Genomic DNA, 24,760 nt, shown 5'->3' with positions numbered 1-24,760 from the left:
AATGTCCGAAATGATTTTGTTGGTACACAAACCTCTTCACAGAAACTGATATAGGATGTGACAGTGTCCGTATATTCATCCAGGCTGCCAGCTGAATTTTCAAAGACACTCCAGTCTGTGCAGTCTAAACAGCTTTGAAGTTCCATCTTTGCTTCATTGGTCCACTTTTTGACTGTTTTCACTGTAGGCTTCGCACATTTAAGTACTTGCTTGTACGTCGGTATTAAGTGAATTAAGCAGTGATCAGACGAGCCCAGGGCTGCACGAGGTATAGCACGGTATGCGTTTTTTACCGTAGTGTAGCAGTGGTCTAAAGTATTATTTTCCCTGGTAGGACAGTCGATGTGCTGCTTGTATTTAGGGAGTTCGTGGTTGAGTTTAGCTTTGTTAAAGTCCCCGAGAATAATGAGGGGTGAGTCAGGGTGTTTTTTTTCAATTTCGTTGACTTGTTCGGCGAGCGTTAGCAATGCGGCGCTCGTGTTAGCTTGCGGTGTGATATAGACTCCAGCCAGTATAAACGATGCAAACTCACGTGGCGCGTAAAATGGTTTACAGTTCAGAAACAGCGACTCCAAATGCGGGCTGCAGTGTGTGCTGAGCACCGTGACGTCCGTACACCATTTTTCGTTTATATGGAGGCATATCCCGCCGCCCTTCGTTTTTCCCGATGATTCCATGTCGCGGTCCGCTCGATGAATGTTGAAGCCGGGAAGCGTGACGGCGCCATCGGGTACAGCGTCGCAAAGCCAGGTCTCCGTGAAGCACATGGCCGCGGAACGTCCGAAGTCTTTACTGGTCTTTAACAGAAGATGAAGCTCGTCCATTTTGTTGGGTAGGGAGCGTACATTCGCGAGGTGGATCGACGGGAAGGCCAATCTGTGTCCTCTCTTGCGGAGTTTCACCTGAATTCCGGCTCGTTTTCCTCTGTGGCGCCGCTTCCGCATCCATGCGCCGAAAACCGCGGACGCCGCTCCGGTGAGTAACTCGGGGAAAAAACTGAGCGGATTTTCGAAAGTTGGTGACAGAAAGTCCGGAGTAGCCTCCTTGATGGTTAGCAGGTCTCCCCTTGTGTAAGTGAGTCGTGTAAGGTCTCCAAAGACGGACGAAAAACACAAAAACGAAGACAATACTAGAGAGCGCGTTACCGAGGCGGCCACACTGGTAGGCGCCATCTTGAAATCAACATTTCATTATTGTGAGCATAGCATCATTATTGCTGCAGCAATAGTGGTGTTTTGGAGGTACAGAATATGAATGTAAACATTGGATGGACGGGGATAGAAGTGCACGGTAATATATGATTTGAACATCAGGGTTAGTGGTTATTGAGAAGGGTTCGGCCAGAATGAAAAAGAGGTTTTGCTTTCTCCACTTTGCCCCACCTGTACCGTGAACCTTCGCGCAATACTATGAGCTTTCCCACGACATCACAATAATGATCGTACCGTGAGATTAATACCAAGATGAAACTAAACTGTGACATACAGTATAGATAACGTTACATCCCTAGTAATGAATTATGTACGCTATTTGCTGTCTGTGCAGTTTGGTACTTTGCTTTCAGAAAAGACAGAAGTAAACAGTGTATATACCGGATAGACATCGAAATTGTCTAAAAATGGCATGACTGATAATGATGACTGTCCCACCCATCCTTATCGCCCACCCAACCGTGACAAAGTTACACGGAAGGGAGTGTTTATGGTGAGATTATGAACGGGGATTCACTGTCTCCCAGATTTCCCTCACCACCCTTTCCCATGAGCCTTGGGAGATGCGATTCCCTGGAATGCCGCCACCCCTGCGGTGCTTGTTAGCACTGCGGTCGGCTCTGGAATTACCAAATTAGACCGGACTCAGCTCACTGAAGGAAAACGGTGAGGGATGCCTGAAATCAAGCCCAAGCCTACTGGAAACCGGCAATTAAAATTCTCCACAGAATGCTGATGCGGTGGAAGAAAACCAAACGACATTTCAGCATGCCTAAGTCAAAAGTCAAACCGAGCATCAACGTGGGGGAGCTGCAGGCAAGAGAAATGGAGTGTTTGGTTGCAAGTGCTCTGGCAATGGATGTAGTGAGTACAACACATTGTTGCTCACTGGTAACACTTCTCACCATGCCAACGTGTGACATCTTTTTGTCTCCGTAGGGCAGAAGTTTGCAAACTATGGCCCACGGGCCAAGTGCGGCCCGTTTTGTTCCTTAATCTGGCCCATCAAGCATTTACATTATCAAGAGTCCTGTAAATTTGTTGTATTATCCATCCATCCATTTTCTGAGCCGCTTTTTCTCACTCGGGTCGCGGGCGTGCTGGAGCCAACCCAGCTACCATCGGGCAGGAGGCGGCGTACACCCTGAACTGGTTGCAGAGCCAATTGCAGGGCACATACAAACAACCAACCATTCACACTCACATTCACACCTAGGGGCAATTTAGAGTTGTCAATTAACCTACCACGCATGTTTTTGGGATGTGGGAGGAAACCGGAGTGCCCGGAGAAAACCCACGCAGGCACGGGGAGACCATGCAAACTCCACACAGGCGGGGCCGGGGATTGAACCCCGGTCCTCAGAACTGTGACGCGGACGCTCTAACCAGTCGTCCACTGTGCCGCTTATTTGTTGTATTAATTCATCTTTTCCCCCCCTGAAATTTGTTAGTTAAAACAAATTTTGATGATTTTTAAAAATGTATTGTATTGTTTAATTAATTTATTTTCTTACCTCAAATAACCTGGACAATCTGTCAGTTTTAAAATCTAATGTGGCTTGAGCACAAGGTTGCCCACTCCTGCTTCACTGTACCTGTCCTCGTGTCCACACAATGCGGAAGTGAGCTGAAACAAATCAAGAGTGCGTGTATATTGGCCACATCACGTTTGTCGGTTGCATTGTCAAACATCAATGCGAATAATAATTAGTGTTTTCACATTTCAGAGACTGCGTAGTAGAATTAGTAGAATTATTTTTAACGCTTTTAAGTTTCATGGAGATGGCCTTATCTTGGCTATGCGCTCGGCTTGTTTACCAGCAGAGACAATGCAAAGGGTATTCAGCACCACCTGAGCTGAGTTCAGGCCATATGCTGAGCAGACCATGGCACAAGGGCAAGAGATGCTCCATTGTTCTCCACAGGTGGTGGATTGTGACACCTCGGTCTCGTCAGCCTTTCAGAAGAACCAACAGGATGTAGTTGCAGCTTTTCACCAAGAGTGAAATCCGATTGGGGTGGGTGGGTGTTACACTGCAGGGACGTGTTGTCTTTAGCACCGCTATTCTGTCAACATGTGGACTGTGATGTTGATTCTGCTTTAGTGGGCACAAACAACTTTGGTCACAAGTGCCTCAGTGGCGTTTATCTGTGAAAAGACTATTTACAATACATCGGCCCATTTTGGCATCTCTGAGTGGTCACATACGTTGAATGAGAGGTCTTGAATTTGATCAAAGCAGCCATTAAAAAAAAGTCTTCGACTTGCTTTCCTTAAACCTGCGTAAAGCCTGTAACCCCTAACAAAAAACATTTCCTATAGTTTTGGCTCTAAATTACTAGAACCATGGTAATTCAAAGGCTGTGTTAACAAAAAATACAACAATAAAGTACTACAATGTCGTTTATTTGTGAAACGTCTCTATAATACAGTAGATGCATCATAGTCCACAACTGGAGACATGTCTCTGATCGGACTAAAATGTATTACTTAACAATACTTTATCAACCACTAAGCACACTTGTGATTGAATGAAGGATGGCTCTTAAAGGGTCAAATGTTTCATGTATTTCTAACCTACAAGTATGTTTGAAGCTCTTTTCTAAATTGTATGGTATGAATTGACAGTATCATTTTAATATTTGGTCCTTTCCTCTAACAGTACTGTGTTTGTTAAAACAAAACACACAAAAAAGGGCAAAAATAATAATAATAATCCATCCATTTTCTGTACTGCTTCTCCTCACTAGGGTCGGGGCGTGCTGGAGCCTATCCCAGCTATTTTCGGGCGAAAGGCGGGGTACATCCTGAACTGGTCGCCAGCCAATCGCAGGGCACATATCCAAAAATCATTTCTACAAATTGATTGGGATTATAACTATTGTACATTATTCTAAGAAGTACAAATACACACACATTCATACATGTTGACTTACATACATGTTTACATGAACCACGCTAGACGTGACTTGTGGTACGAATGCTAACGTTGTAGCAGATAACGTGTTGACTTACAGTTTGTGCTCCTCTTCTTCACGCGCTCATTGCTGGTAAATAAGCAAGGCTGTATTGAAGTTTCTCCAAAGGGCCAGCGGTCAAATGTGAGAGCAGAGCAGTTTAGGAGATCTGCTCCGGTCCACTCCAAATTTCTCCTTGGAGGGGGAGGAGCGCTTTAGTTTGATCCAACTAGCCCATTAAACTCAGTTACCGTCCCGTTTAGCCGATCCTGTATATTAGAAAATCATAATAGTCTAAAACAATGTATTTCCCCTCGTGTTTACTACAGAACGGCGAGAGTAATGACTTTATCGAGAGTGCCTCCACCCCTCTTTGTTGTGTTTGAATGGTTCGGTCTGACTGATGATTTCGGACACGCTCAGCTCAGCACGCGACTTGTTGAGGTGACGCTTTGCTTTTTTAGCTTAGCTTCAGTTTGGAGGATCAACAACAAACCAAAGAAAATGCATACATCAAGTAAAAACAATGTTGCCCCCGACCCCCTTCAATTGTTTACAACGTAAAAAAAAAAAGAAGACGAACATTCATCCATCCATCCATTTTCTGTACTGCTTATCCTCACTAGAGTCGCGGGCGTGCTGCTATCCCAGCTATCTTTGCGCGAGAGGCGGGGTACACCCCGAACTGGTCGCCAGCAATACACTTAAATTCTCATTTAGAGTACTAAAAACTATTAAAAGTATTACTGTATTTTATTCGAGTCCGTTTTTCAGATTTTTCTAGAAGGACAACCCTTCATTATCTATAAAATTACCTTTCGTCCTTAAATCACCTCTTCACAGATCTTGAAAATGTCACAAAATTAGACAACAAATGTCACATTGTTGTCTAATTTTAATTTTGTATAGTGAAGTCAGTAAAACAAAAAATGTGAACTACACCAAGCCTAAAAGTATGGACTTTGTGGCAGTTAGTGTTTTCTGTTTACATCAAAGCCTGTTTGTATTTGTGACGAAGACATCAGACAGAAATAACCCAGGCAGTACAATGCAGACAGAGTGAGTCATTTCCGATTATTGCTACCGTTTGTGCTTCATGTAATTTACATCAGGCACCTTGTTGGGCAGCTAATGTCTCAGAAAGACGTTGAGTTCGTTCAGGGCAAGTGTTTTAACTATTGCTTTCATTTCCACAGTAATTCCATCCATCCATTTTCTGTACTGCTTATCCTCCCTGGGGTTGCGGGGGTGTTGGAGGCTATCCCACCTGACTCTGGGCGAGAGGCGGCCTACACCCTGAACTGGTTGCCAGCCAATCGCAGGGCACATACAAACAAACAACCATTCGCGCTCACAGTCACGCCTAGGGGCAATTTAGAGTCTCCAATTAATGCATGTTTTTGGGATGTGGGAGGAAACCGGAGTGCCCGGAGAAAACCCACGCAGGCACGGGGAGAACATGCAAACTCCACACAGGCGGGGCCGGGGATTGAACCCAGGTCCTCAGAACTGTGAGGCTGACGCTCTAACCAGTCGCCCACCGTGCCACCTAAATGTATTCACTTAATATAAAAAATATCAAATACTGAAAAATACAGCAAGATGTTAGAGGAGCTGATAGGCTTCATCAGCATTGTGCAATTTCCTCTAGCAGTGGCTTTGGTGAAAATGACTTTTATTTTTTTTATAAGTTACTTACTGCAAGTTTAACCAGACCCTTGGGTATTCCCGGCCTGTGTTCTGAAAAGCCTCCTCCAGATGGTTCGCTTTCTCCTCTCGCTCCGTGAAGGAATGAAAAGATCAGCTCATTAAACGAAGGGTCATATATATCCATGTGAAAGAGAGGCGCGCGGTCCTCGGGGAGAAGAGCTGCATGCAAATTGCTCGCCAAACCATTTGAATGGTGTCCAATGATACGTGAGCGAGTCTCTGTGAGCCATACGTTTTATTTCCACTGCACTCTGGGAACAGCAAATGTGATAGATTGCGACAGAAACCTGTCAATTACGAAGACTGACAGAAATAATGTTCAGACAATGTCCCCAAAAAATCCTGAAACTGCCTCACTGGAGAGGTGTGGCCCTTTCACTGCTTCTTAGGAGTTGATTCGGATTAGTGTTAAATAACATAATGACAGTAAAAAAAAAAAAAAAAAAAAAAAAAAAAAAATCAAAAACACTCACTCAGTGCAAACAACTGAACAACATTTGTATGTCCAACACTGTATTGAATTTTGTGTGTTTCCTGGCATACGTTACTGTTCAAAGTTGGACACAAGACAATTTAAAATCCACTGAATGACATGCAATAATGGGGGTTGCATGGCGGGGACGTCACTGCTCGAACATCTGCGTGCGTCTCAGGTTGTCTTTCACACGAACAAACTCGGGTATCTGCTGCTGGTTCTCCCTCTGCCGGATCTCCTCCTGCTCGTACTGCAAAGATTAAAAGGCAACGCAGTTTAGTCACTCTCCCGCCACAACACCACTATGACATTAGAGAGACGAGTTGCAATAATAGCAATTAAAAATTAATGATGAACATCCCTGGGAAACCGATATATTAATGGCGAATCCATTAAATGATTGTCATAGTTTGACATGATGCTCTGCCCACATTAGATAGGATAACCAAGGAAAACTTTTCAATTTAGCGTCACCCACTTGTCTGGGACACCTGTTTCCGATTGGGGTATTTGGTGAAATTGCCGTTGGGGACAATCTTTTTGCTAACTATACAGTGGGCGTATATAGGTTACGTTTGGGGGGATCGTGTTGGGGACCTCTAAAATTCATATTAAGGATACATGCGCTTGCATACTTTGATGAATTTTTGGGCATGTTGAGGACCCCAAAAAATTTGATTATTCACTGGAAGAATAATAAACATACCAAGGAACAAATGACAAGTGTTTCCATGATAAAAAGCTGTGATGAGTTAGTGAACATTGATATGGTCAGTAGAGTTAGTACTACATTACTAACAATGAGCCATGTTTACTACTTTATGTAGTTTACAAAGTACAAACACACTAAACAAGTGGAACTCAATAAGCGGCCTCTGGGGGGAATCCGGCCGTCCCCGGAGGCCGTCTATCTGTGGCCCCTGGACTGTTACAGCCTTTTCCAACTCCATTTAGCACAACGTAATGCACTGTTGACCAACACCTTCATTGTGTATGTGCTGCCACAGCGCAGCGCCATGCTGCGGAGGCTTGCGGTGAAGGTGGTCAGCGCCGCAAAAAACAACTTTCCGTTGGGTCAACATGGATTTACAAGGACTTGTTGGACGCCAGTGATACACAGACAGCCTGTTACTGGGTCACTCAGAGATCAGTGCTGGGAGTGCAAGTTTTAACTTTCACTTTTGTTTTAGGGGCAATGCGTGACACAAAATGGCATGTTCCAAGTTCGCTACTACAACCCCAATTCCAATGCAGTTGGGACGTTGTGTTAAACATAAATAAAAACAGAATACAATGATTTGCAAATCATGTTCAACCTATATTTAATTGAATACACTACAAAGACAAGATATTTACTGTTCAAACTGATAAACTCTTATTATTTTATTATTTTTAGCAAATAATCATTAACTTGGAATTATATGGCTGCAACACGTTTCGAAAAAGCTGGGACAGGGTTAAGTTTACTACTGTGTTACATCACCTTTTTGACAACATTCAATAAACGTTTGGGAACTGAGGACACTAATTGTTGAAGCTTTGTAGGTGGAATTCTTTCTTTGCGTCCATAACAGTCCGGATGGTTCTTTTCCTTTTTGGGTCAGAGGACACGACGTCTACAATTTCCAAAAACAATTTGAAATGTGGACTCGTCGGACCACAGAACACTTTTCCACTTTGCAACAGTCCATCTTAGATGAGCTCGGGCCCAGAGAAGACACGCCGCAACCCTAACCACAATAAGCGGTGTTGAAAATGGATGGATGGATGGTTTAAGTGACACAATTCCGATTTTGTTTTGTTTTCAACTCACGCAATTGGGATAAGCGTCATGGCAGGAAAAAGATGCCCCCCCCCCCCCCCCCCCCCCCCCCCCCCCACCCACCGTACACACGGGTTATTCAAATCAGATTCAGGCCTCTTCCAATAAATGGATAAAATTGGATATGTATGGGATATCTGCCAATTCGAGTGAGGCTTAAACACACAGATGTGGTTTATGCAGTCAATGACAGCTTGATGTCATCAAAATGCACAGATCGCTAACCTTGTACACACATGGGTATCAAACAACACATCAAACAATGAGTGGAGCAATGCCAAGTTTATGTTCCATTAAAATAACAGTGGAAAGAATAAGTGCAGGCCCACTAAACACTATGTAATGTTTGATATTTTTATTGTTTATTCATTATAGCTTACTTCCGTTTTGTCACTGCCCAGTGTTGTTGACGCTTGTGGAGATTATTATTTCACTTTTAGAAGAGTTCCTATGGTATGAACAGGCAAGGCTCCTACAAATAAAGTTCTAAGAAGACCTTACACCAAGACACTAGTCAAGGTTTTGGAAATAGGGAGTGGGGGGATATTTTCTTTCAACCTCTCTGCATAATACATGTCATTTAAATAATCACTCTCAACTTTGTGGTACTTGTTACAATAGCAATAAACACATTCTTGATTTTTCTTCTTCTTTTAAAGAGCAAACCTATATCCAAAACTTAAAGTGATCTGTGATTGTCCAGTCTACGCTTTGTCGTGGAGCTTAACCAAAGCTCAGTTGTTCTTTATTACAACTTTTAAAGGACCCAAAATCTTTTCCCCCTCCCGGTTTTATGCATAACAAAAGTCAAAATGAGTCTGTGACATTATCCTGTTGGTTGATTTTATGTAATAGCCGATAAACATAGATACACTAGTCATGATTCAAGTACCGACCCACCAACTCAAATTTGTGTGACGCTGCGTCAAGACAGCCAATCGGAGTCGAGAATATACAAGACGTCCTGGAGTTAAAATAAATAAATAATAATAAAAAAAGGTTAAGTGGGCATGCGGAACTTTTTGATAACTCCTGCTTCCAATAACGGGACCGTACAAAGCTAGCAATAGTATTAGCCACATATTATGAACACTCACATGGTCTCTCTCTTGCTCATGCACACGCACACACACACACACACACACACACACACACACACACACACATTCTCTATGAAGAAATATAATCGATGATAGACGCATGATGTAGTGTACTACACAATCACAGCCAAGATGTAGTTCATAGGCAAATGAAGGAAAACAGCGATCCAATCAGCTCATTTAGCTCATTGGCTCATTTATATATCGACTATTCAGGATAAATCCACCTGTCTCATCTGCCTGGCATGTTGGACATCAAATAATAGCTTGAAAAAGGGCATCCTGGGCATTTCCAATCAATATGATCTTGCACACCCGATAACAGGAAATCAAAGATGATTTTAAAAAGAAATGTGTGTGGCATGGACCCTTTAAGGGTTTGTATCTGTTCTCTGAAGCACTTCTGACCTCTTGTAGCTTCTGCTGTCTTTTGCGGAGCTCCGTTTCCAGGTCCGAGGGCCTCTGCTGAGCCATCTCCTGCTCCCTGTGCAGCTCAAGTCGCCGCTGCTCAAGCACTCGCTTCAGTTCCGGCTTCTCCTCAAGCACAAGACCCCTGCAGGCGCCGCCACAGAGTCACAGTTCAGCACAAACGAATTAGGACAACAACAGTTCTTGGCCTCACATACGTACCGCTTGTGGCTGAGCAGCAGCTCCCGGTGCAAGTTCTGGTAACTCGGCGTCTCCACAGAAGAGCCATTAAGTTTCCATGGCTGAGTATCACTGCTGCTGTCCACTGTGCAAAGACTGAGTGTCTGTGCGTGGCCAAGTGACCTGTCTGAGAAAGTCCAACATTCTTGTATCACTCCATGTACCACATTCTACACTCTTAAGCTTTAAAGTCAAAACACATTGACATTTAACGAGCAGTTTGTATATCAACATGCACAGAGCAGCCACACAGAAATACTGTTATTCTAAAAATGCACTTGTTCAAATAAAGGCCAGGTACTCTGCAGTTGTTAAGTGTGAATTTACCAAGTTGTTGCAAGTTCCAAACCTTGTGACAATCAGAATCAGAATCAGAATCATCTTTATTTGCCAAGTATGTCCAAAACACACAAGGAATTTGTCTCCGGTAGTTGGAGCCGCTACAAACAATAATAAAATAACATTTAGAGACTGTAATTAGTAATAGTTTTAAGAAGAGGTTTTAATATTTTGGCCTCAGCAGTCATTCCATTACTGGAGTGTAACTAATAAACTATAGCAACACATTTTTGAGAAAAACAAAATCCATCAGTATAATATTAATAAAATGTCTTAAAAGACAACATAATTCTAATTACGCATCAAAAAGAGACAACAAAATGTATGATTTCTTGATCAAAGTTGTGAAAGATATTTCCCCCATTCATTTTGATTATTTCTTTATGAATTTACCTAGACCTGCAGATGTTACAAGCATATTTTTTATCCTGGTGAATGAAACAATTAATTGGCTCAGGTGAATCATTTTAAAAAAATGTTTTAGAAAAGAGCTCATTATATTTCATGAGTATTTGAAGAGTGTGTTTAGATCAGTGTGTATTTGCTTTTGTGTCTCGGTGTACCTTTTTGTTGATGTCCATATTCGCCTTTCTGTGAATACGTCAGGAAGAGTGCGGGAGGGGAAAAAATGTTAGATAAAAATGTTACTTTTTCTGACCAGAACAAATACAACTGATTGGATGGGCCATATAAACGACATGTGAACATGTCGGCTGGGATGCTTTCACACTCGCATGCAAATAACAACAGTGATGCAACATCTCGGCTGGACAGCCAGAAGGCTCAGAGAGTGGTCATGACAGGGTGGAAGTGGAGTCAGCTTCTCACAACTCATCTAATTGGAAAAAGAAGTGCACAAAGACCTGCCATCACTCACTTTCAAGTGATTACGGTTACAATTCAATCAATTTACAGTTGAAACCAAACGTTTATGTAGTCATGCTTTTTTCTCACTGTCTGACATGAAACCAGACTTAACTTTAAAGACAATTTTTCATGAATTTCTTCAAAGTCCGAAGTTTACATACTGTAAGATTACTCTGCCTTTAAACAATTTGGGAAAACCCAAATGGTGATGTCTTTGGAAACGTTGTTTTCTGTTGATTGACAACATTTGAGTTAGTTAGACATACCTGTGGATGTATTAGAACTAGGCACACCTGAAACACACTGCTTCTTTGTGAAACATCATGGGAAAGTCAAAAGAAATCAGCCAACATATTAGGCAGAGAACTGTGGACTTGAACAAGTCTGGTTCATCCTTGGGTGCAATTTCCAGATCCTTGAGAGTGCCACGTTCATCTCTTCAAATAATTATACACAAGTATAAATACCATGAGAATGTACAGCCGTCATACCGCTCAGGAAGGAGACGGGTTCTGTGTCCCAGAGATGAGCGTGCTTTTGTCCGAAATATGCGTATCAACCCAAGAACAAAAGCAAAAGACCATTTGAAGATGCTGCCTGAAGCTGGTAAGAGTGTATCATTATCCACAGTGAAATAAGTACTGTACTTTATCAACATGGACTGAAAGGCCACTCTGCCAGGAAGAAGCCATTACTCCAAAAGAAACATCAAAAAGCCAGATTACAGTTTGCAAATGCACACAAGGACAAAGATTATTTTTTTTTTATACATGTCCTGTGGTCTGACCAAACTAAAATTGAACTGTTTGGCCAATATAAGCATTGTGGCGTTTGGAGGAAAAAGAGGGACGTTTGCAAGCCTGAGAACACAACCCCGACTTTGAAATATGGGGGTGGCAGCATCATGTTGTGGGGTTGTTTTGCTTACGGAGGGACTCGTACATTTCATAAAATAGATGGCATCGTGAGGAAAGAACATTATGTAAAAATACTGAAGCAACATCTCAAGACATCAGCCAGGAAGTTAAAGCTTAGGCACAAATGGGTCTTCCAAATGGACAATGGCCCAAAGCATTCTGCCAAATTGGTTACAAAGTGGCTTAAGGATAACAAAGTCAGTGTTTTGGAGTGACGATCACAAAGCCCTGATCTCAATCCTACTGAAGATTTATGGGCAGACCTGAAAAGGCATGTGCGAGCAAGGTGGCTGGCTGACAAACTTGGTTCGGTTACACCAGTTCTGTCAGGAGGAATGGGCCAGAATTACTGTCAACTATTGTAAAAGGCAATGGAAGGATGTCCAAAACGATTGACCCAAGTCATAGTTTTAAGGCAATGGTACAAAATACTAATTAAATGTATGTAAACTTCTGGCTTAAAAGGGAGTCATTTAAAATTGTTGACAAAAAAATCCTCTCATTATACTTGCATTGAGAAAACAGAAATGTCAGACTGAGGGGAAAAAAAGCCCAGGTGTCTTTTTAAATAATGGACGTCAACTTCTGGTTTCAACAGTATATTTGAATGATTTTAAAACATGTATTAACTGTACAGACACTCTTAAGTTAGGAATAGGGACGGATACGAAATTTCTATCTACATATTTTTTTAACATTAACTGTTAAACAAGTACAACCCCAATTCCAATGAAGTTGGGACGTTGTGTTAAACATAAATAAAAACAGAATACAATGATTTGCAAATCATGTTTAACCTATATTTAATTGAGTACACTACAAAGACGAGCTATTTAATGTTCAAACTGATAAACTTTATTGTTTTTAGCTAATAATCATTAACTTGGAATTTTATGGCTGCAACACGTTTTGAAAAAGCTGGGACAGGGTCATGTTTACCACTGTGTTACATCACCTTTTCTTTTAACATTCAATACACGTTTTGGAACTGAGGACACTAATTGTTGAAGCTTTGTAGGTGGTATTCTTTCCCATTCTTGCTTGATGTACAGCTTCAGCTATTCAACAGTCCGGGGTCTCCGTTGTCGTATATTACGCTTAATAATGCGGCACACATTTTCACGACGAAGCCACGCTGTTGTAATACGTGCAGTGGTTTGGCATTGTCTTGCTGTAATAAGCAGGGGCGTCCATGAAAAAGACATTGCTTGGATGGCAGCACATGTTTCTCCAAAACCTGTATGTACCTTTCACCATTAATGGTGTCTTCACAGATGTGTAAATTACCCATGCCATTGGCACTAACACAGCCCCATACCATCACAGATGCTGGCTTTTGAACTTTGCGTCCATAACAGTCCGGATGGTTCTTTTCCTCCTTGGCCCGGAGGACACGACGTCCACAATTTCCAAAAACAATTTGAAATGTGGACTCGTCGGACCACAGAACACTTTTCCACTTTGCAGCAGTCCATCTTAGATGAGCTCAGGCCCAGAGAAGCCTGCGGCGTTTCTGGGTGTTGTTGATAAATGGCTTTTGCTTTGCATAGTGGAGTTTCAAGTGGCACTTACGTATGTAGGGCCCAACTGTATTTACTGACATTGGTTTTCTGAAGTGTTCCTGAGAACCATGTGGTGATATCCTTTAAACATTGATGTCGGTTCTTGATGCAGTGCCGCCTGAGGGATCGAAGGTCACGGGCATTCAATGTTGGTTTTCGGCCTTGCCGCTTACATGCAGTGATTGCTCCAGATTCTCTGAACCTTTTGATGATGTTATGGACTGTAGATGATGAAATCCCAAAATTCCTTGCAATTGTACGTTGAGGAACATTGTCCTTAAACTGTTCGACTATTTTCTCACGCACTTGTTCACAAAGAGGTGAACCTCGCCCCATCTTTGCTTGTGAATAACTGAGCAATTCAGGGAAGCTCCTTTTATACCTAATCATGGCACCCACCTGTTCCCAATTAGCCTGTTCACCTGTGGGAAGTTTCCTAACAGGTGTTTGATGACCATTCCTCAACTTTCGCAGTCTTTTTTGCCACCTGTCCCAGCTTTTTTGGAACGTGTTGCAGTCATAAAATTCCACGTTAATGATTATTTGATAAAAACAAAAGAGTTTATTTGTTTGAACATTAAATGCCTTGTCTTTGTAGTGTATTCAATTAAATATAGGTTGAACATGATTTGCAAATCATTGTATTCTGTTTGCTGTTTGTCAATGCTCACGTGGGCAATGACAGTGGGAAGAAGGAGTCCTATTGGGCCTTTTTGGCCTGTGGGACTCCTGAGGCAGCTGATGGGTACCGGCTGGCCAAGCGGAATGCAGCTCTGGTGGTCGCTGAAGCAAAAACTCAGGTATGGGAGGAGTTCGGTGAGGCCATGGAGAAAGACTTTCGGACGGCTTCGAGGAAATTCTGGTCCACCATCCGACGTCTCAGGAGAGGAAAGCAGTGCACCACCAACACTGTGTATAGTGGGGATGGGGCGCTGCTGACCTCGACTCGGGACGTTGTGAGTCGGTGGGGAGAATACTTCGAAGACTTCCTCAATTCCACCGACACGCCTTCCCATGAGGACGCAGAGTCTGGGTTCTCTGAGACGGGCTCTCCTATCTCTGGGTTTGAGGTCACCGAGGTAATTAAAAAGCTCCTCGGTGGAAGGGCCCCGGGGATGGATGAGATTCGCCCGGAGTTCCTCAACGCTCTGGATGTTGTGGGGCTGTCCTGGTTGACACGCCTCTGCAACATTGCGTGGACATCGGGGACAGTGCCTCTGGATTGGCAGACTGGGCTGCTGGTCCCCCTTTTTAAGAAGGGGGACCGGAGGGTGTGTTCCAACTACAGGGGGATCACACTGCTCAGCCTCCCTGGTAAGGTCTATTCAGGGGTGCTGGAGAAGAGGGTCTGTCGGGAAGTCGAATCTCAGATTCAGGAGGAGCAGTGTGGTTTTCGTTCTGGCCGTGGAACAGTGGACCAGCTCTACACCCTCAGCAGGGTCCTCGAGGGTGCATGGGAGTTCGCCCAACCAGTCTACATGTGTTTTGTGGACTTGGAGAAGGCGTTCGACCGTGTCCCTCGGGGAGTCCTGTGTAGGGTGGTTCAGGAGTATGGGGTACCGAACCCCCTGATACGGGCTGTTCGGTCCCTGTACGACCGGAGTCAGAGTTTGGTCCGCATATCTGGGAGTAAGTCGTACTTGTTCCCGGTGAGGGTTGGACTCCGCCAAGGCTGCCCTTTGTCGCCGATTCTGTTCATAACTTTTATGGACAGAATTTCTAGGCGCAGCCAAGGCGTAGAGGGGGTCCGGTTTGGTGGCCTCAGTATTGCATTTCTGCTTTTTGCTGATGATGTGGTTCTGTTGGCTTCATCAAATCGTGAGCTCCAACTCTCACTGGAGCAGTTCGCAGCCGAGTGTGAAGCGGCTGGGATGAGAATCGGCACCTCCAAATCTGAGACCCTGGTCCTCAGTTGAAAAGGGTGGCATGCCCTCTCCAGGTCGGGGATGAGATCCTGCCCCAAGTGGAGGAGTTCAAGTATCTTGGGGTCTTGTTCACGAGTGAGGGAAGAATGGAACGGGAGATCGACAGGCGGATCGGTGCAGCGTCTGCAGTAATGCGGACTTTGTATCGGTCCGTTGTGGTAAAGAAGGAGCTAAGCCGAAAGTCGAAGCTCTAGATTTACCGGTCGATCTTCGTTCCTACCCTCACCTATGGTCATGAGCTGTGGGTCGTGACCAAAAGAACGAGATCCCGGATACAAGCGGCCGAAATGAGTTTCCTCCGCAGGGTGTCCGGGCTCTCCCTTAGAGATAGGGTGAGAAGCTCGGTCATCCGGGGGGATCTCAGAGTAGAGCCGCTGCTCCTCCGCATTGAGAGGAGCCAGATGAGGTGGCTGGGGCATCTGATTTGGATGCCTCCCGGACGCCTCCCTGGTGAGGTGTTCCGGGCACGTCCCACCGGGAGGAGACCCCGGGGACGACCCAGGACACGCTGGAGAGACTACGTCCTTCGGCTGGCCTGGGAACGCCTCGGGCTCCCCCCGGAAGAGCTGGATGAAGTGGCTGGGGAGAGGTAAGTCTGGGCGTCCCTGCTAAAGCTACTGCCCCCGCGACCCGACCCAGATAAGCGGTAGAAAATGGATGGATGTATTCTGTTTTTATTTATCTTTAACACAACGTCCCAACTTCATCGGAATTGGCGTTGTAGAAAATTCTCAAATGTAAAGATCTCCTCCTTGAGCCATCACCTTACAATGGTGGAGGGGGTTTGTGTGTCCCAATGATCCTTGGAGAAAGGTTTTCAGGGGCTTTATGTCCCTGGTAGGGTCAACCAGGGCCTTAAGTAAGGGACCAGGCAAAGCACTGCTTTAAACCCCCTTTGATTAATAACATTTTTGTAACGTTTTTCATCGCCTGTATGCGCATCCTCTGGAGCTGAGGCTCAACGGCTAGTGCTTCGTGGCCAGACATGCACCAGTAGGGCCCGGCCGGGCATAGTCCGAAGAGGAAATGTGAGTACCCCTTCCCATGGGCTCACCACTTGTGGGAGGGTCCAAGGGGGTCGGGTGCATCGGGTGAGCTGGGCGGTGGCTGAAGGCTGGGACCATGGTGTTCCAATCCCCAACAACAAAGGATGACTCGAGGGATGTGTAATTTCACATCAATGGCAGGGAAGGAGCATGAGCTAGTGTGTAAGGTTGTGCGGTTTCAACTAGATATAGTTGGGCTCGCCTGGATGCATAGCTTGGGCTCTTGAGGGTGGTTGGACTCTTTTCCACTCTGGAGTTTCTTCCCTTAACAGGTGCTGAGCAGGTTTGGGCCTCCCTTGTGATGTGTTCCAGGCATGTCCCACCAGGAGGAGGCCCCTGGGAAAGGGACACGTTGAAAAGATTGTCTCTTGGCCAGCCTGGGAATGCCTCGAAGAAGTAGCTAAGGAGAGGGAAGTCTGGCCTCCCCTGCTTAGGCTGCTGCGCCTGCGATCTGAACCCAGATAAGATGGATGGGTGGACAAATAAAATCAACCAGTAATGTAATATAAAGTGAAACACAACACACACATACAGTATAACATGCTATAAGTGAGAAGCATATTGCAGCTAGAAAACGACTGGTGTGAGGCGCTAACGTAGCAGTCTTCACCTTAATATATACAAGATACAGGTCAAAGTCTTTTGTCCACAAAAAGCTAATGCAGGCTGAGAGACCCGTCAAGTCAATGGCAATAGAAAAAAAACAGGAAGTAGAATCCTACCAAATTAATTGTGGTAACAGTGCTAAATATAAGATACCAGAGCTACTGACGACTGGCCATCATCTCCCACTGACACACTGAACAATGACAGTGAAACAATAACACTTAATGTGAATATTATTTTTCTCTTCTCTTCGTCTACTCAGATGAAGTATCACAACCCCCCAGCCCCCTCCAAAAAATCAAACAAAAAAAGAAAAACACATGTGAAGGTAATAATCCAAATGTCAATGAACTGTCAATTACTGTCTTACTGTATGATATTGTTAACCTTTCAATCTGATGCGAGGAGAATTTAAGAATCTTCATTAAAACAATGTAGAGATAGCAATGTGACCAGATTGGGCCAATGTTCATGCGGTGTGTCGAGCACCGCACAAACCTAAAAGGTGACCCACGAAACGCAACCACTCACTTTTTTTGTATTGGATTTTTCCATTGTACAGAGGGCGGAGCTTGTCTCTTTCGGTCCAGTCTTTTTTTTTAGTCCATTGTGGAAAAAAACAAAACAATGCCACCTCTTCACGTAATCTCTGCTGTCTGATTCTTCACAACGCATTGACGAAAGTGTATTGTTGTTGACGTGGGACAAGTGTCACCTTCCCGCGGTTGTAGACGCTCCAATCTGATTACATCATTCAAGATGACCTCATCGGCCCCCATGCGGCATAGCATGCCGGATTAGTTAATTGGCACGGACACAAATGCCGCTTAAATCCAATATAGCACGGCACTATTACCAGTCCATTGCTCTGTCATAGAATCCATTAATGGTTGGCAAGGGATTCAAACAACTTGCAGGAGAAACTGTGAAAAATATGGAGTTATATTACAGCATCGTGTCTCTGAATCTGTAACGCTACTTTTGTGTTTCTTTCAAGTTACTTTCAACAGAATTACTGTGCGATCCTACAGTATGACGTTTAACTTTATTACATGGCCATAACATAACCGTCATCATATTACCAGCCAGCACCAAAGGATTTATAATAATTATTATTACCAATAATTATTATAATGTCAATCCATTCATTTTTGTTACCATTTATCCTGTTCATGCTTGTGGGAAGGTAGAGAAAGGCATGTGAAAGGCAGACAACACCCTGGTTGGGTCACCACTCAATCATAGGGCATACAGTGGGTACGGACAGTATTCAGACCCCTTAAATTATTCACTCTTTGTTATATTGCAGCCGATTGATAAAATCATTTAAGTTCATTTTTTCCCTCATTAATGTACACACAGTACGCCATATTGACAGAAAGAAACAGAATTATTGAAATATTTGTTGAGTTATTAAAAAAGAAAAACTGAAATATCACACAGCCATAAGTATTCAGACCCTTTGCTGTGACACTCTTATATTTAACTCGGGTGCTGTCCATTTCTTCGGTTCATCCTTGAAATGGTTCTACACCTTCATTGGTGCCCATTGATTATACTGATTGGACTTGATTAGGAAAACCACATACCTGTCTATATAAAACCTTACAGCTCACAGTGCATGTCAGAGCAAATGAGAATCATGAGGTCAAAGGAACTGCCTGAAGAGCTCAGAGAAGGAATTGTGGCAAGGGACAGATCTGGCCAAGGTCACAAAAAGATTTCTGCTGCACTTAAGGTTCCTGAGAGCACAGTGGCCTCCATAATCCTTAAATGGAAGATGTTTGGAACGACCAGAACCCTTCCTAGAGCTGGTCGTCCGGCCAAACTGAGCAATCGGGGGAGAAGAAACCTTGGTGAGAGAGGTACAGATGAACCCAAAGATCACTGTGGCTGAGCTCCAGAGATGCAGTCGGGAGATGGGAGAAAGTTCTAGAAAGTAAACCATCACTGCAGCCCTCCACCAGTCGGGGCTTTAAGGCAGAGTGGCCCAACGGAAGCCTCTCCTCAGTGCGAGACACATGAAATTTTGCATGGAGTTTGCTTAAAAAAAAAAAAAAAACACCTGAAGGACTCCAAGATGGTGTGAAATAAGATTCTCTTTTCTGATGAGACGAAGATATAACGTTTTGGCCTCAATTCTAAGCGGTATGTGTGGAGAAAACCAGGCACTGCTCATCACCTACAGTGCCAACGGTGAAGCATGGTGGTGGCAGAATCATGCTGTGTTTTTTTTTTCAGCTGCAGGGACAGGACGACTGGTAGCAATCTAAGGAAAGATGAATGCGACCGAATACAGGGATATCCTGGAAAAAAACTTTCTCCAGAGTACTCAGGACCTCAGACTGGCCCGAAGGGTCACCTTCCAACAAGACAAGGACCCTAAGCACACAGCTAAAATACCGAAGGAGTGGCTTCAGAACAACTCCGTGACTGTTCTTGAATGGCCCAACCAGAGCCCTGACTTAAACCCAATTGAGTATCTCTGGAGAGACCTGAAAATGGCTGCCCACCAATGTTCACCATCCAACCTGACAGAACTGCAGAGGATCCCCAAGGAGGAATGGCAGAGGATCCCCAAATCCAGGTGTTAAAAACCTGTTGCATCATTCCCAAAAAGACTCATGGCTGGATTAGCTCAAAGGATGCTTCTACTAAATAGTGAGCAAACGGTCTGAATACTTATGGCTGTGTGATATTTCAATTTTTCTTTTTAATAAATCTGCAAACATTTCAACAATTCATTTGTTTCTGTCAATATGGGGTGCTGTGTGTACATTAATGAGGGGTGGGGGGGGGGGGGGGGGGGGAGAAAATTTATTTTAGCAAATGGCTGCAATATAACAAAGAGTGAAAATTTTAAGAGGTCTGAATCCTTTCCGTACCCACTGTATATACTGTGGAAGGCAGACAACCATTCACACACTTCCACCTTGTCTCTGAATGGGAACTGCCTTCACAGAAGTCAGGTGAATGTACAGTACCAGTACACCATCAGTGACATCCATCCATATTCTGCACCACTTATCCTCACTAAGGTTGCAGGCATGCTGCCGCATATCCCAGCTGACTCTGCGAGAGAGGCGGGGTACACCCTGAACTGGTCGCCAGCCAATCGCAGGTCAACTAAACAACCATTCGTTCTCACATTCACACTTAGGGGCAATTTAGAGTCTTCAATTAACCTGCCATGTATGTTTTTGGGATTTGGGAGGGAACCGGAGTGCCCGGAGAAACCCCACGCAGACACGGGGAGAACATGCAAACTCCACACAGGCGAGCCCAGGATTCGTTCTCAGAACTGTGAGGCGGATGTGCTAACCCGTCAGCCACCTTGACACCCCCATCAGTGACATATTAATTAAAATATTAATCAATGTAATATTAATGGTTCTGTGTGTGACAGTTTGTGACACCTTTTCTAAAAGGATGGTTGCAAGAGAAGGAAAATAGACAAGGAGTGGCTGGCTAGAAGTGAAGTATGCACACTCATATTCTAAGCAGAAAAGCCTCTGGTGGTGTCCAAGTACTTTTGTCCAGCCTTAGTGAGTGTTGCGGCGTCAAGATAGTTGGAGAGGATGGCCAAAAGTCATGTGATGACTAGCCACAAATATTTTTTTCTGTTAAGACATGGCGCTGTAACCGGTCTTAATTTAGGAGGTTTCTACTTATTTTGTTCCATTGTCATTAGCTGAAAAAAAATCTAAACTGATATGGAAGAGCTTTGTCACAGCAAATGACATAGATTTGGATCTTCTGTAACTGGTGTGGTTAATTTCTTGCATAAGTCAATTGTATTCAAAGAGAATAGTGGTTTATTGTTTGTATTTTATTTTAACCTTTTACATTACATTGGTGGTTGATTTTATTTTACATGTATTACTCCTCGTCATTAGTCATTAAAGTGGACTGTTTACAGTGTATATTATTGTTTCCAGCATACTAATATTAGACTGGAGCAGCACGGTGTAAGGCTCGTTAGCACATGTGCCACACATTTCTGAGGTCCTGGGTTCAAATCTGGCCTTCCTCTGTGACCTTAACAGGGTGTATCCTGCCTCTTGCCTGCAGTCAGCTGGGATAGGCTCCAGCACGCCCGTGACCCTCGTGAGGCTCAGCGGTAGAGAAAATGATGGATGGAATATGATAATATAATGATAATGATAATATGATCATATATTAACTTCTGCTTGTATTTGTATAACAAGTTTTTGTGATAGTGACTGTTTGGACTCTGTTGTGATATTACAAATATAATTCATGGGAAATTTGGATGTGAAAGTTGACCTAATTAAAGTTACATCAGCATCAAGGAATTGTGGTCCAGCTTCGAGGTACCACTGTATTATGTTCTTGTTGCACTGAAGCCAGAGACAGACGACACCCACCTTTGACATTGCAGCAGGTGTCCGCCAATATGACTTGGAGTCCCTCAACATTAGGGTTGCCTCAATGAAAAGGAGCAATGCAGCAGCGTGTGTGCATGTCTGGCGCGGGCCAGCTGCACATGTAGTGAGAGCCACGAATCCTTCCAGCCTTGTCCGCTATTATCCAGTGTTCCGCAGGTTTATTTCCAATGTGTTCTGACCCGAATACCTGCATACAAGACAACTAAAGAACTTCTACTGTACACGTATACATAAATAATTCCCTCCTAGAACAGCCTCAATATGGTGAGCTACGTTTAGCCTGATTGCCTGATTCCAGGTGCATTGTGGAACAAACGTTTTAGCCAATTGAGCATGCATTTCACAAGACAAAATTGAAGGGAAAATGCCCCATGCACAAGCAGGAAATTAAGATGGCTGCAGTGGATTGGTCGAGCATCACAAGGGATGAGAAACCCAGTTTCTGATGATGTCTATGCTTTCCAGACTTCAGGTTGTAACTGACTGCAAAGGATTTGCAACCAAGTAATAAAAAGTGAAACGTTTGATTTATGATTGTTAATTTACACTATTTCCTATGGTCGCTTAAAAAGTGTGAGGCATAGACTGTATACGAACTGTTGGAATCACCGTTCACCTGATTTGGATCGAAATACCCTCAAATTAAAGCAGAAAGTCTGCAGTTAAAGTACATATTGTTCATTTCATTTCAAGTATCCTGTGGCAGTGCTTCGAGCAAAAAAAAAAAAAAAAAAGATGAGAATTGTGTCAATATCCCTATATTCATGGACCAGACTATAGTTTGTGGTGTATTTTCAGATGAAATTGTTAATGGTCATTAATTAATTATTTGAAGGATTTTAAAAAAAATGTCAATTGAATTATTTTTTTCAATAATAACGACTCATTTTTTTGTGTGGATTAAATTTAAGAGTACTGCATTTTTCTCTGTGTGACATATACAGCTCTTCAAAACAGGGCATTAAAAAAAAAAAATCAAAAATCAAAACTTTACCTTTCCCCCCCACACTTGGACACCCTTGGGTGAGTACCACTGGTGGTATGATGACTCCCTGTACTGCTATGTGAATTAAATATTTTGTGCATGTTACAGTGGCCTCAACTTTTTTTTTCATGCATACATATTTGTCAAGTACAGCTCTGTTGAATTTAACGTTTACGTACCCTACATTTACATGTAATCATTTACAAATGTTTTTTTAAACATTGATGTACAATCCGTATTTACCTTTTGTGCATTACATTTTAATTGAATCATTATTTGAGCACAGTTTTTGTTTTCCTATATTGAAATACAGTGTTAATGTTCACACTATCAATGTTACAGTGGCTAAATATGAAACACACTTTTTATAAATAAAATCTCTGCCTACGTTGTTCATGAACACATGGGCTTACTATGCTACTGTATTTTAATGTCGGTTGTTCTGGTGTCACTTGGAGAGCTAAGGATTTTTTTTTAAAGTTGGTATCATACCAATCAGGTTTTTAAAACGAACCACTGGATAAGATAATTTAGCCAGTAAACATCATAATTTGCTGACCGACCTTAAATCAGGATATGAACCGGAAAGCAGATTTCGGTGGTCGTCACGACGAGGCAGGCCCCTCATATGGATCTTTACCGCCTGTACGTAAACTTATTTGTTCAAACTATGGCGTCATCTCCTGGTCGTGTTTATGATGGTTTTAGCAGCTTCTTTGTGTTTTCGACCCAATTTGACCATATTGTTGTTGAAGCATCTCCATGGTTACCGGTCCGGTCGTGACGGAGAGTGGACGTGATGCGACGCTAACGTCACAATTTGACAAACGATAAATTTCTTACTCTACCTCTTAAAGGTTTTTGTTTTTTTAAGCAATGCAATGTATTTATTTACATCTTTTTAATCACCCTGTTGTATATGAGATTGCGTTTGTTTATGTCGTTGACAATACGTGTTGCTAAAAAAATAACCGAGGGGCGGGATTATTCCCATGATGCAATTTGGCTAATCCAACCCGGAAATGCTGGGTAACGACGCAGTTTGAATGGCTTCTGAGCGTTAATGGCTGCTGTGTGCGTGTTTGTGACTGCTGTTGCGTGTGAGTGAGTGAATGTGCGTGAATGCGGAATGCGTGTGATTTTTGTCCAAAAGCTACACACTGATCTTATTTGATCTGGTCGTAGTTGTGGCCCGACTGTGTCCGGAAGTGATAAGAAAAGCGCCTGCTTAGCCTCTGCGGCGATGGGAAACAGGCACGAGTTCGACGTTCAGGGCCTCCACTCTTTTAAAGTTGTGGTCAGAAGTGATGAATTGATCAGATATACTAGTTCGGAGTGAGTTTGGTTTCTTTCTAAACTCCACGAAGGACATTGAGTAAAGAGGCGATTCTGATCTAACCGCAACAAAAGAAACGAGGTAACATGGGCTCCCGCTGTAGCTCCTTACGCATAGGTATGGACACTAGATATGCTAGCGTGCTGTAGCAGTCCAGCTAGCCAAAGTAGTGGCGGCCATGTTGGGAAGGTCGTCGTTCCAATTGTGGGCAATGCAGGGACTCAGAAATTAAGTAGTAACTTGCTCATTTCTCAACCGATTTTCATGAGCGTTATTGTTTTGTCAACGGCAAAGCGTATGTTATCAATACACAACACTTGACACAAGCAAAAAAAATACACACTTTTACAAGTGAAAGCGACTCATAGTTCCCTTGTCGTAATTGGACAGCGTTTTACGCAACCTTATGCAGCACAAAGTTCCGGCATCCTTCCTTGGGCTTTTGATATCTTGCCGTCCACACACGTGGAATACGCTAACGACTTTGACTTCCCTAGCTTAGCGTCGCCGTCAGCACGCAGCTCCAAAACGGGTGTGTTGTATCTACCTATACATATTTGTGTTACACAATCCTGATCACAGGCCGCTATTTTCTTTCGATTTCGCTGTCTGCATTTCCCGAACTTGGATTTAGTGGAGGCTGAAATAACGTTTGTTATTGTTTCGCGCAAGGAAATCGCTGTTCTACTGGCCGCTGACGTTCTGGTTTTTGAACTGTTCAATTCAGTTGATTTTTTTCTTCGTGTCTGTGCGTGTGGTTCTTACATTGTAAAAATGTTCCTCCAATTCGGTGTCCAAAATCACAGGTTCATAGGATTTCGACATGATTGAAAGGAAGGTCGAC

General features: G+C 43.4%; 2 protein-coding genes and 1 non-coding gene across 6 annotated transcripts in view; 1 reads left to right on the top strand and 2 right to left on the bottom strand.

The window, feature by feature from the left end:
- The window catches only part of inavaa (innate immunity activator a), a 28,107-nt gene extending 23,718 nt beyond the window's left edge, over positions 1 to 4,389 (bottom strand). For both annotated transcript variants that reach the window (XM_061693101.1, XM_061693111.1), the window contains exon 1: positions 4,228 to 4,389. The gene's annotated coding sequence lies outside the window, so the exon portion shown is untranslated. The remainder of the gene's footprint in view (positions 1 to 4,227) is intronic.
- A 1,719-nt stretch (positions 4,390 to 6,108) lies between these two features.
- Positions 6,109 to 23,498, bottom strand: zgc:195245 (uncharacterized protein LOC565483 homolog). 3 transcript variants are annotated; one of them, XM_061693088.1, is made up of 6 exons: positions 23,144 to 23,498; positions 21,575 to 21,808; positions 10,827 to 10,854; positions 9,907 to 10,051; positions 9,685 to 9,829; positions 6,109 to 6,604 (listed from the first exon to the last, which is right to left on the bottom strand). In XM_061693088.1, exons 2-6 carry the CDS (start codon positions 21,623 to 21,625, stop codon positions 6,503 to 6,505), a joined length of 471 nt encoding a protein of 156 aa, XP_061549072.1. In that variant the 5' UTR covers positions 21,626 to 21,808; positions 23,144 to 23,498; the 3' UTR covers positions 6,109 to 6,502. The 3 variants fall into 3 exon arrangements, with proteins under 3 accessions (XP_061549072.1, XP_061549063.1, XP_061549053.1); XM_061693079.1 differs by having other exon boundaries at positions 21,575 to 21,782; XM_061693069.1 differs by lacking the exons at positions 21,575 to 21,808; positions 23,144 to 23,498 and adding an exon at positions 17,718 to 18,038.
- A 98-nt stretch (positions 23,499 to 23,596) lies between these two features.
- Positions 23,597 to 23,978, top strand: LOC133414329 (small Cajal body-specific RNA 2). Its single transcript, XR_009769997.1, has one exon. It is a non-coding gene; the product is annotated as a small Cajal body-specific RNA 2 (non-coding RNA).
- Positions 23,979 to 24,760: the final 782 nt, after the last annotated feature.

This window comes from Phycodurus eques, chromosome 1 (genome assembly GCF_024500275.1).
Source record: "Phycodurus eques isolate BA_2022a chromosome 1, UOR_Pequ_1.1, whole genome shotgun sequence".
Classification (NCBI taxonomy): Eukaryota; Metazoa; Chordata; class Actinopteri; order Syngnathiformes; family Syngnathidae; genus Phycodurus; species Phycodurus eques.
Note: the sequence above shows the minus strand (reverse complement) of the source record. Positions and strands in the feature narration are given on the sequence as shown.

Bases quoted from the DNA above. Each gene is read 5' to 3' on its own strand.
- zgc:195245 (XM_061693069.1), bottom strand. From the start codon at position 17,861: ATGCGTTGTGAAGAATCAGACAGCAGAGATTACGTGAAGAGGTGGCAT. The intron at 10,855-17,717 runs GTGAGTGGTTGC...ACGTATTCACAG, and splicing joins AAAAATCCAATACAAAAAAA to AAAGGCGAATATGGACATCA. The intron at 9,830-9,906 runs GTACGTATGTGA...CGGCGCCTGCAG, and splicing joins CTGCTGCTCAGCCACAAGCG to GGGTCTTGTGCTTGAGGAGA.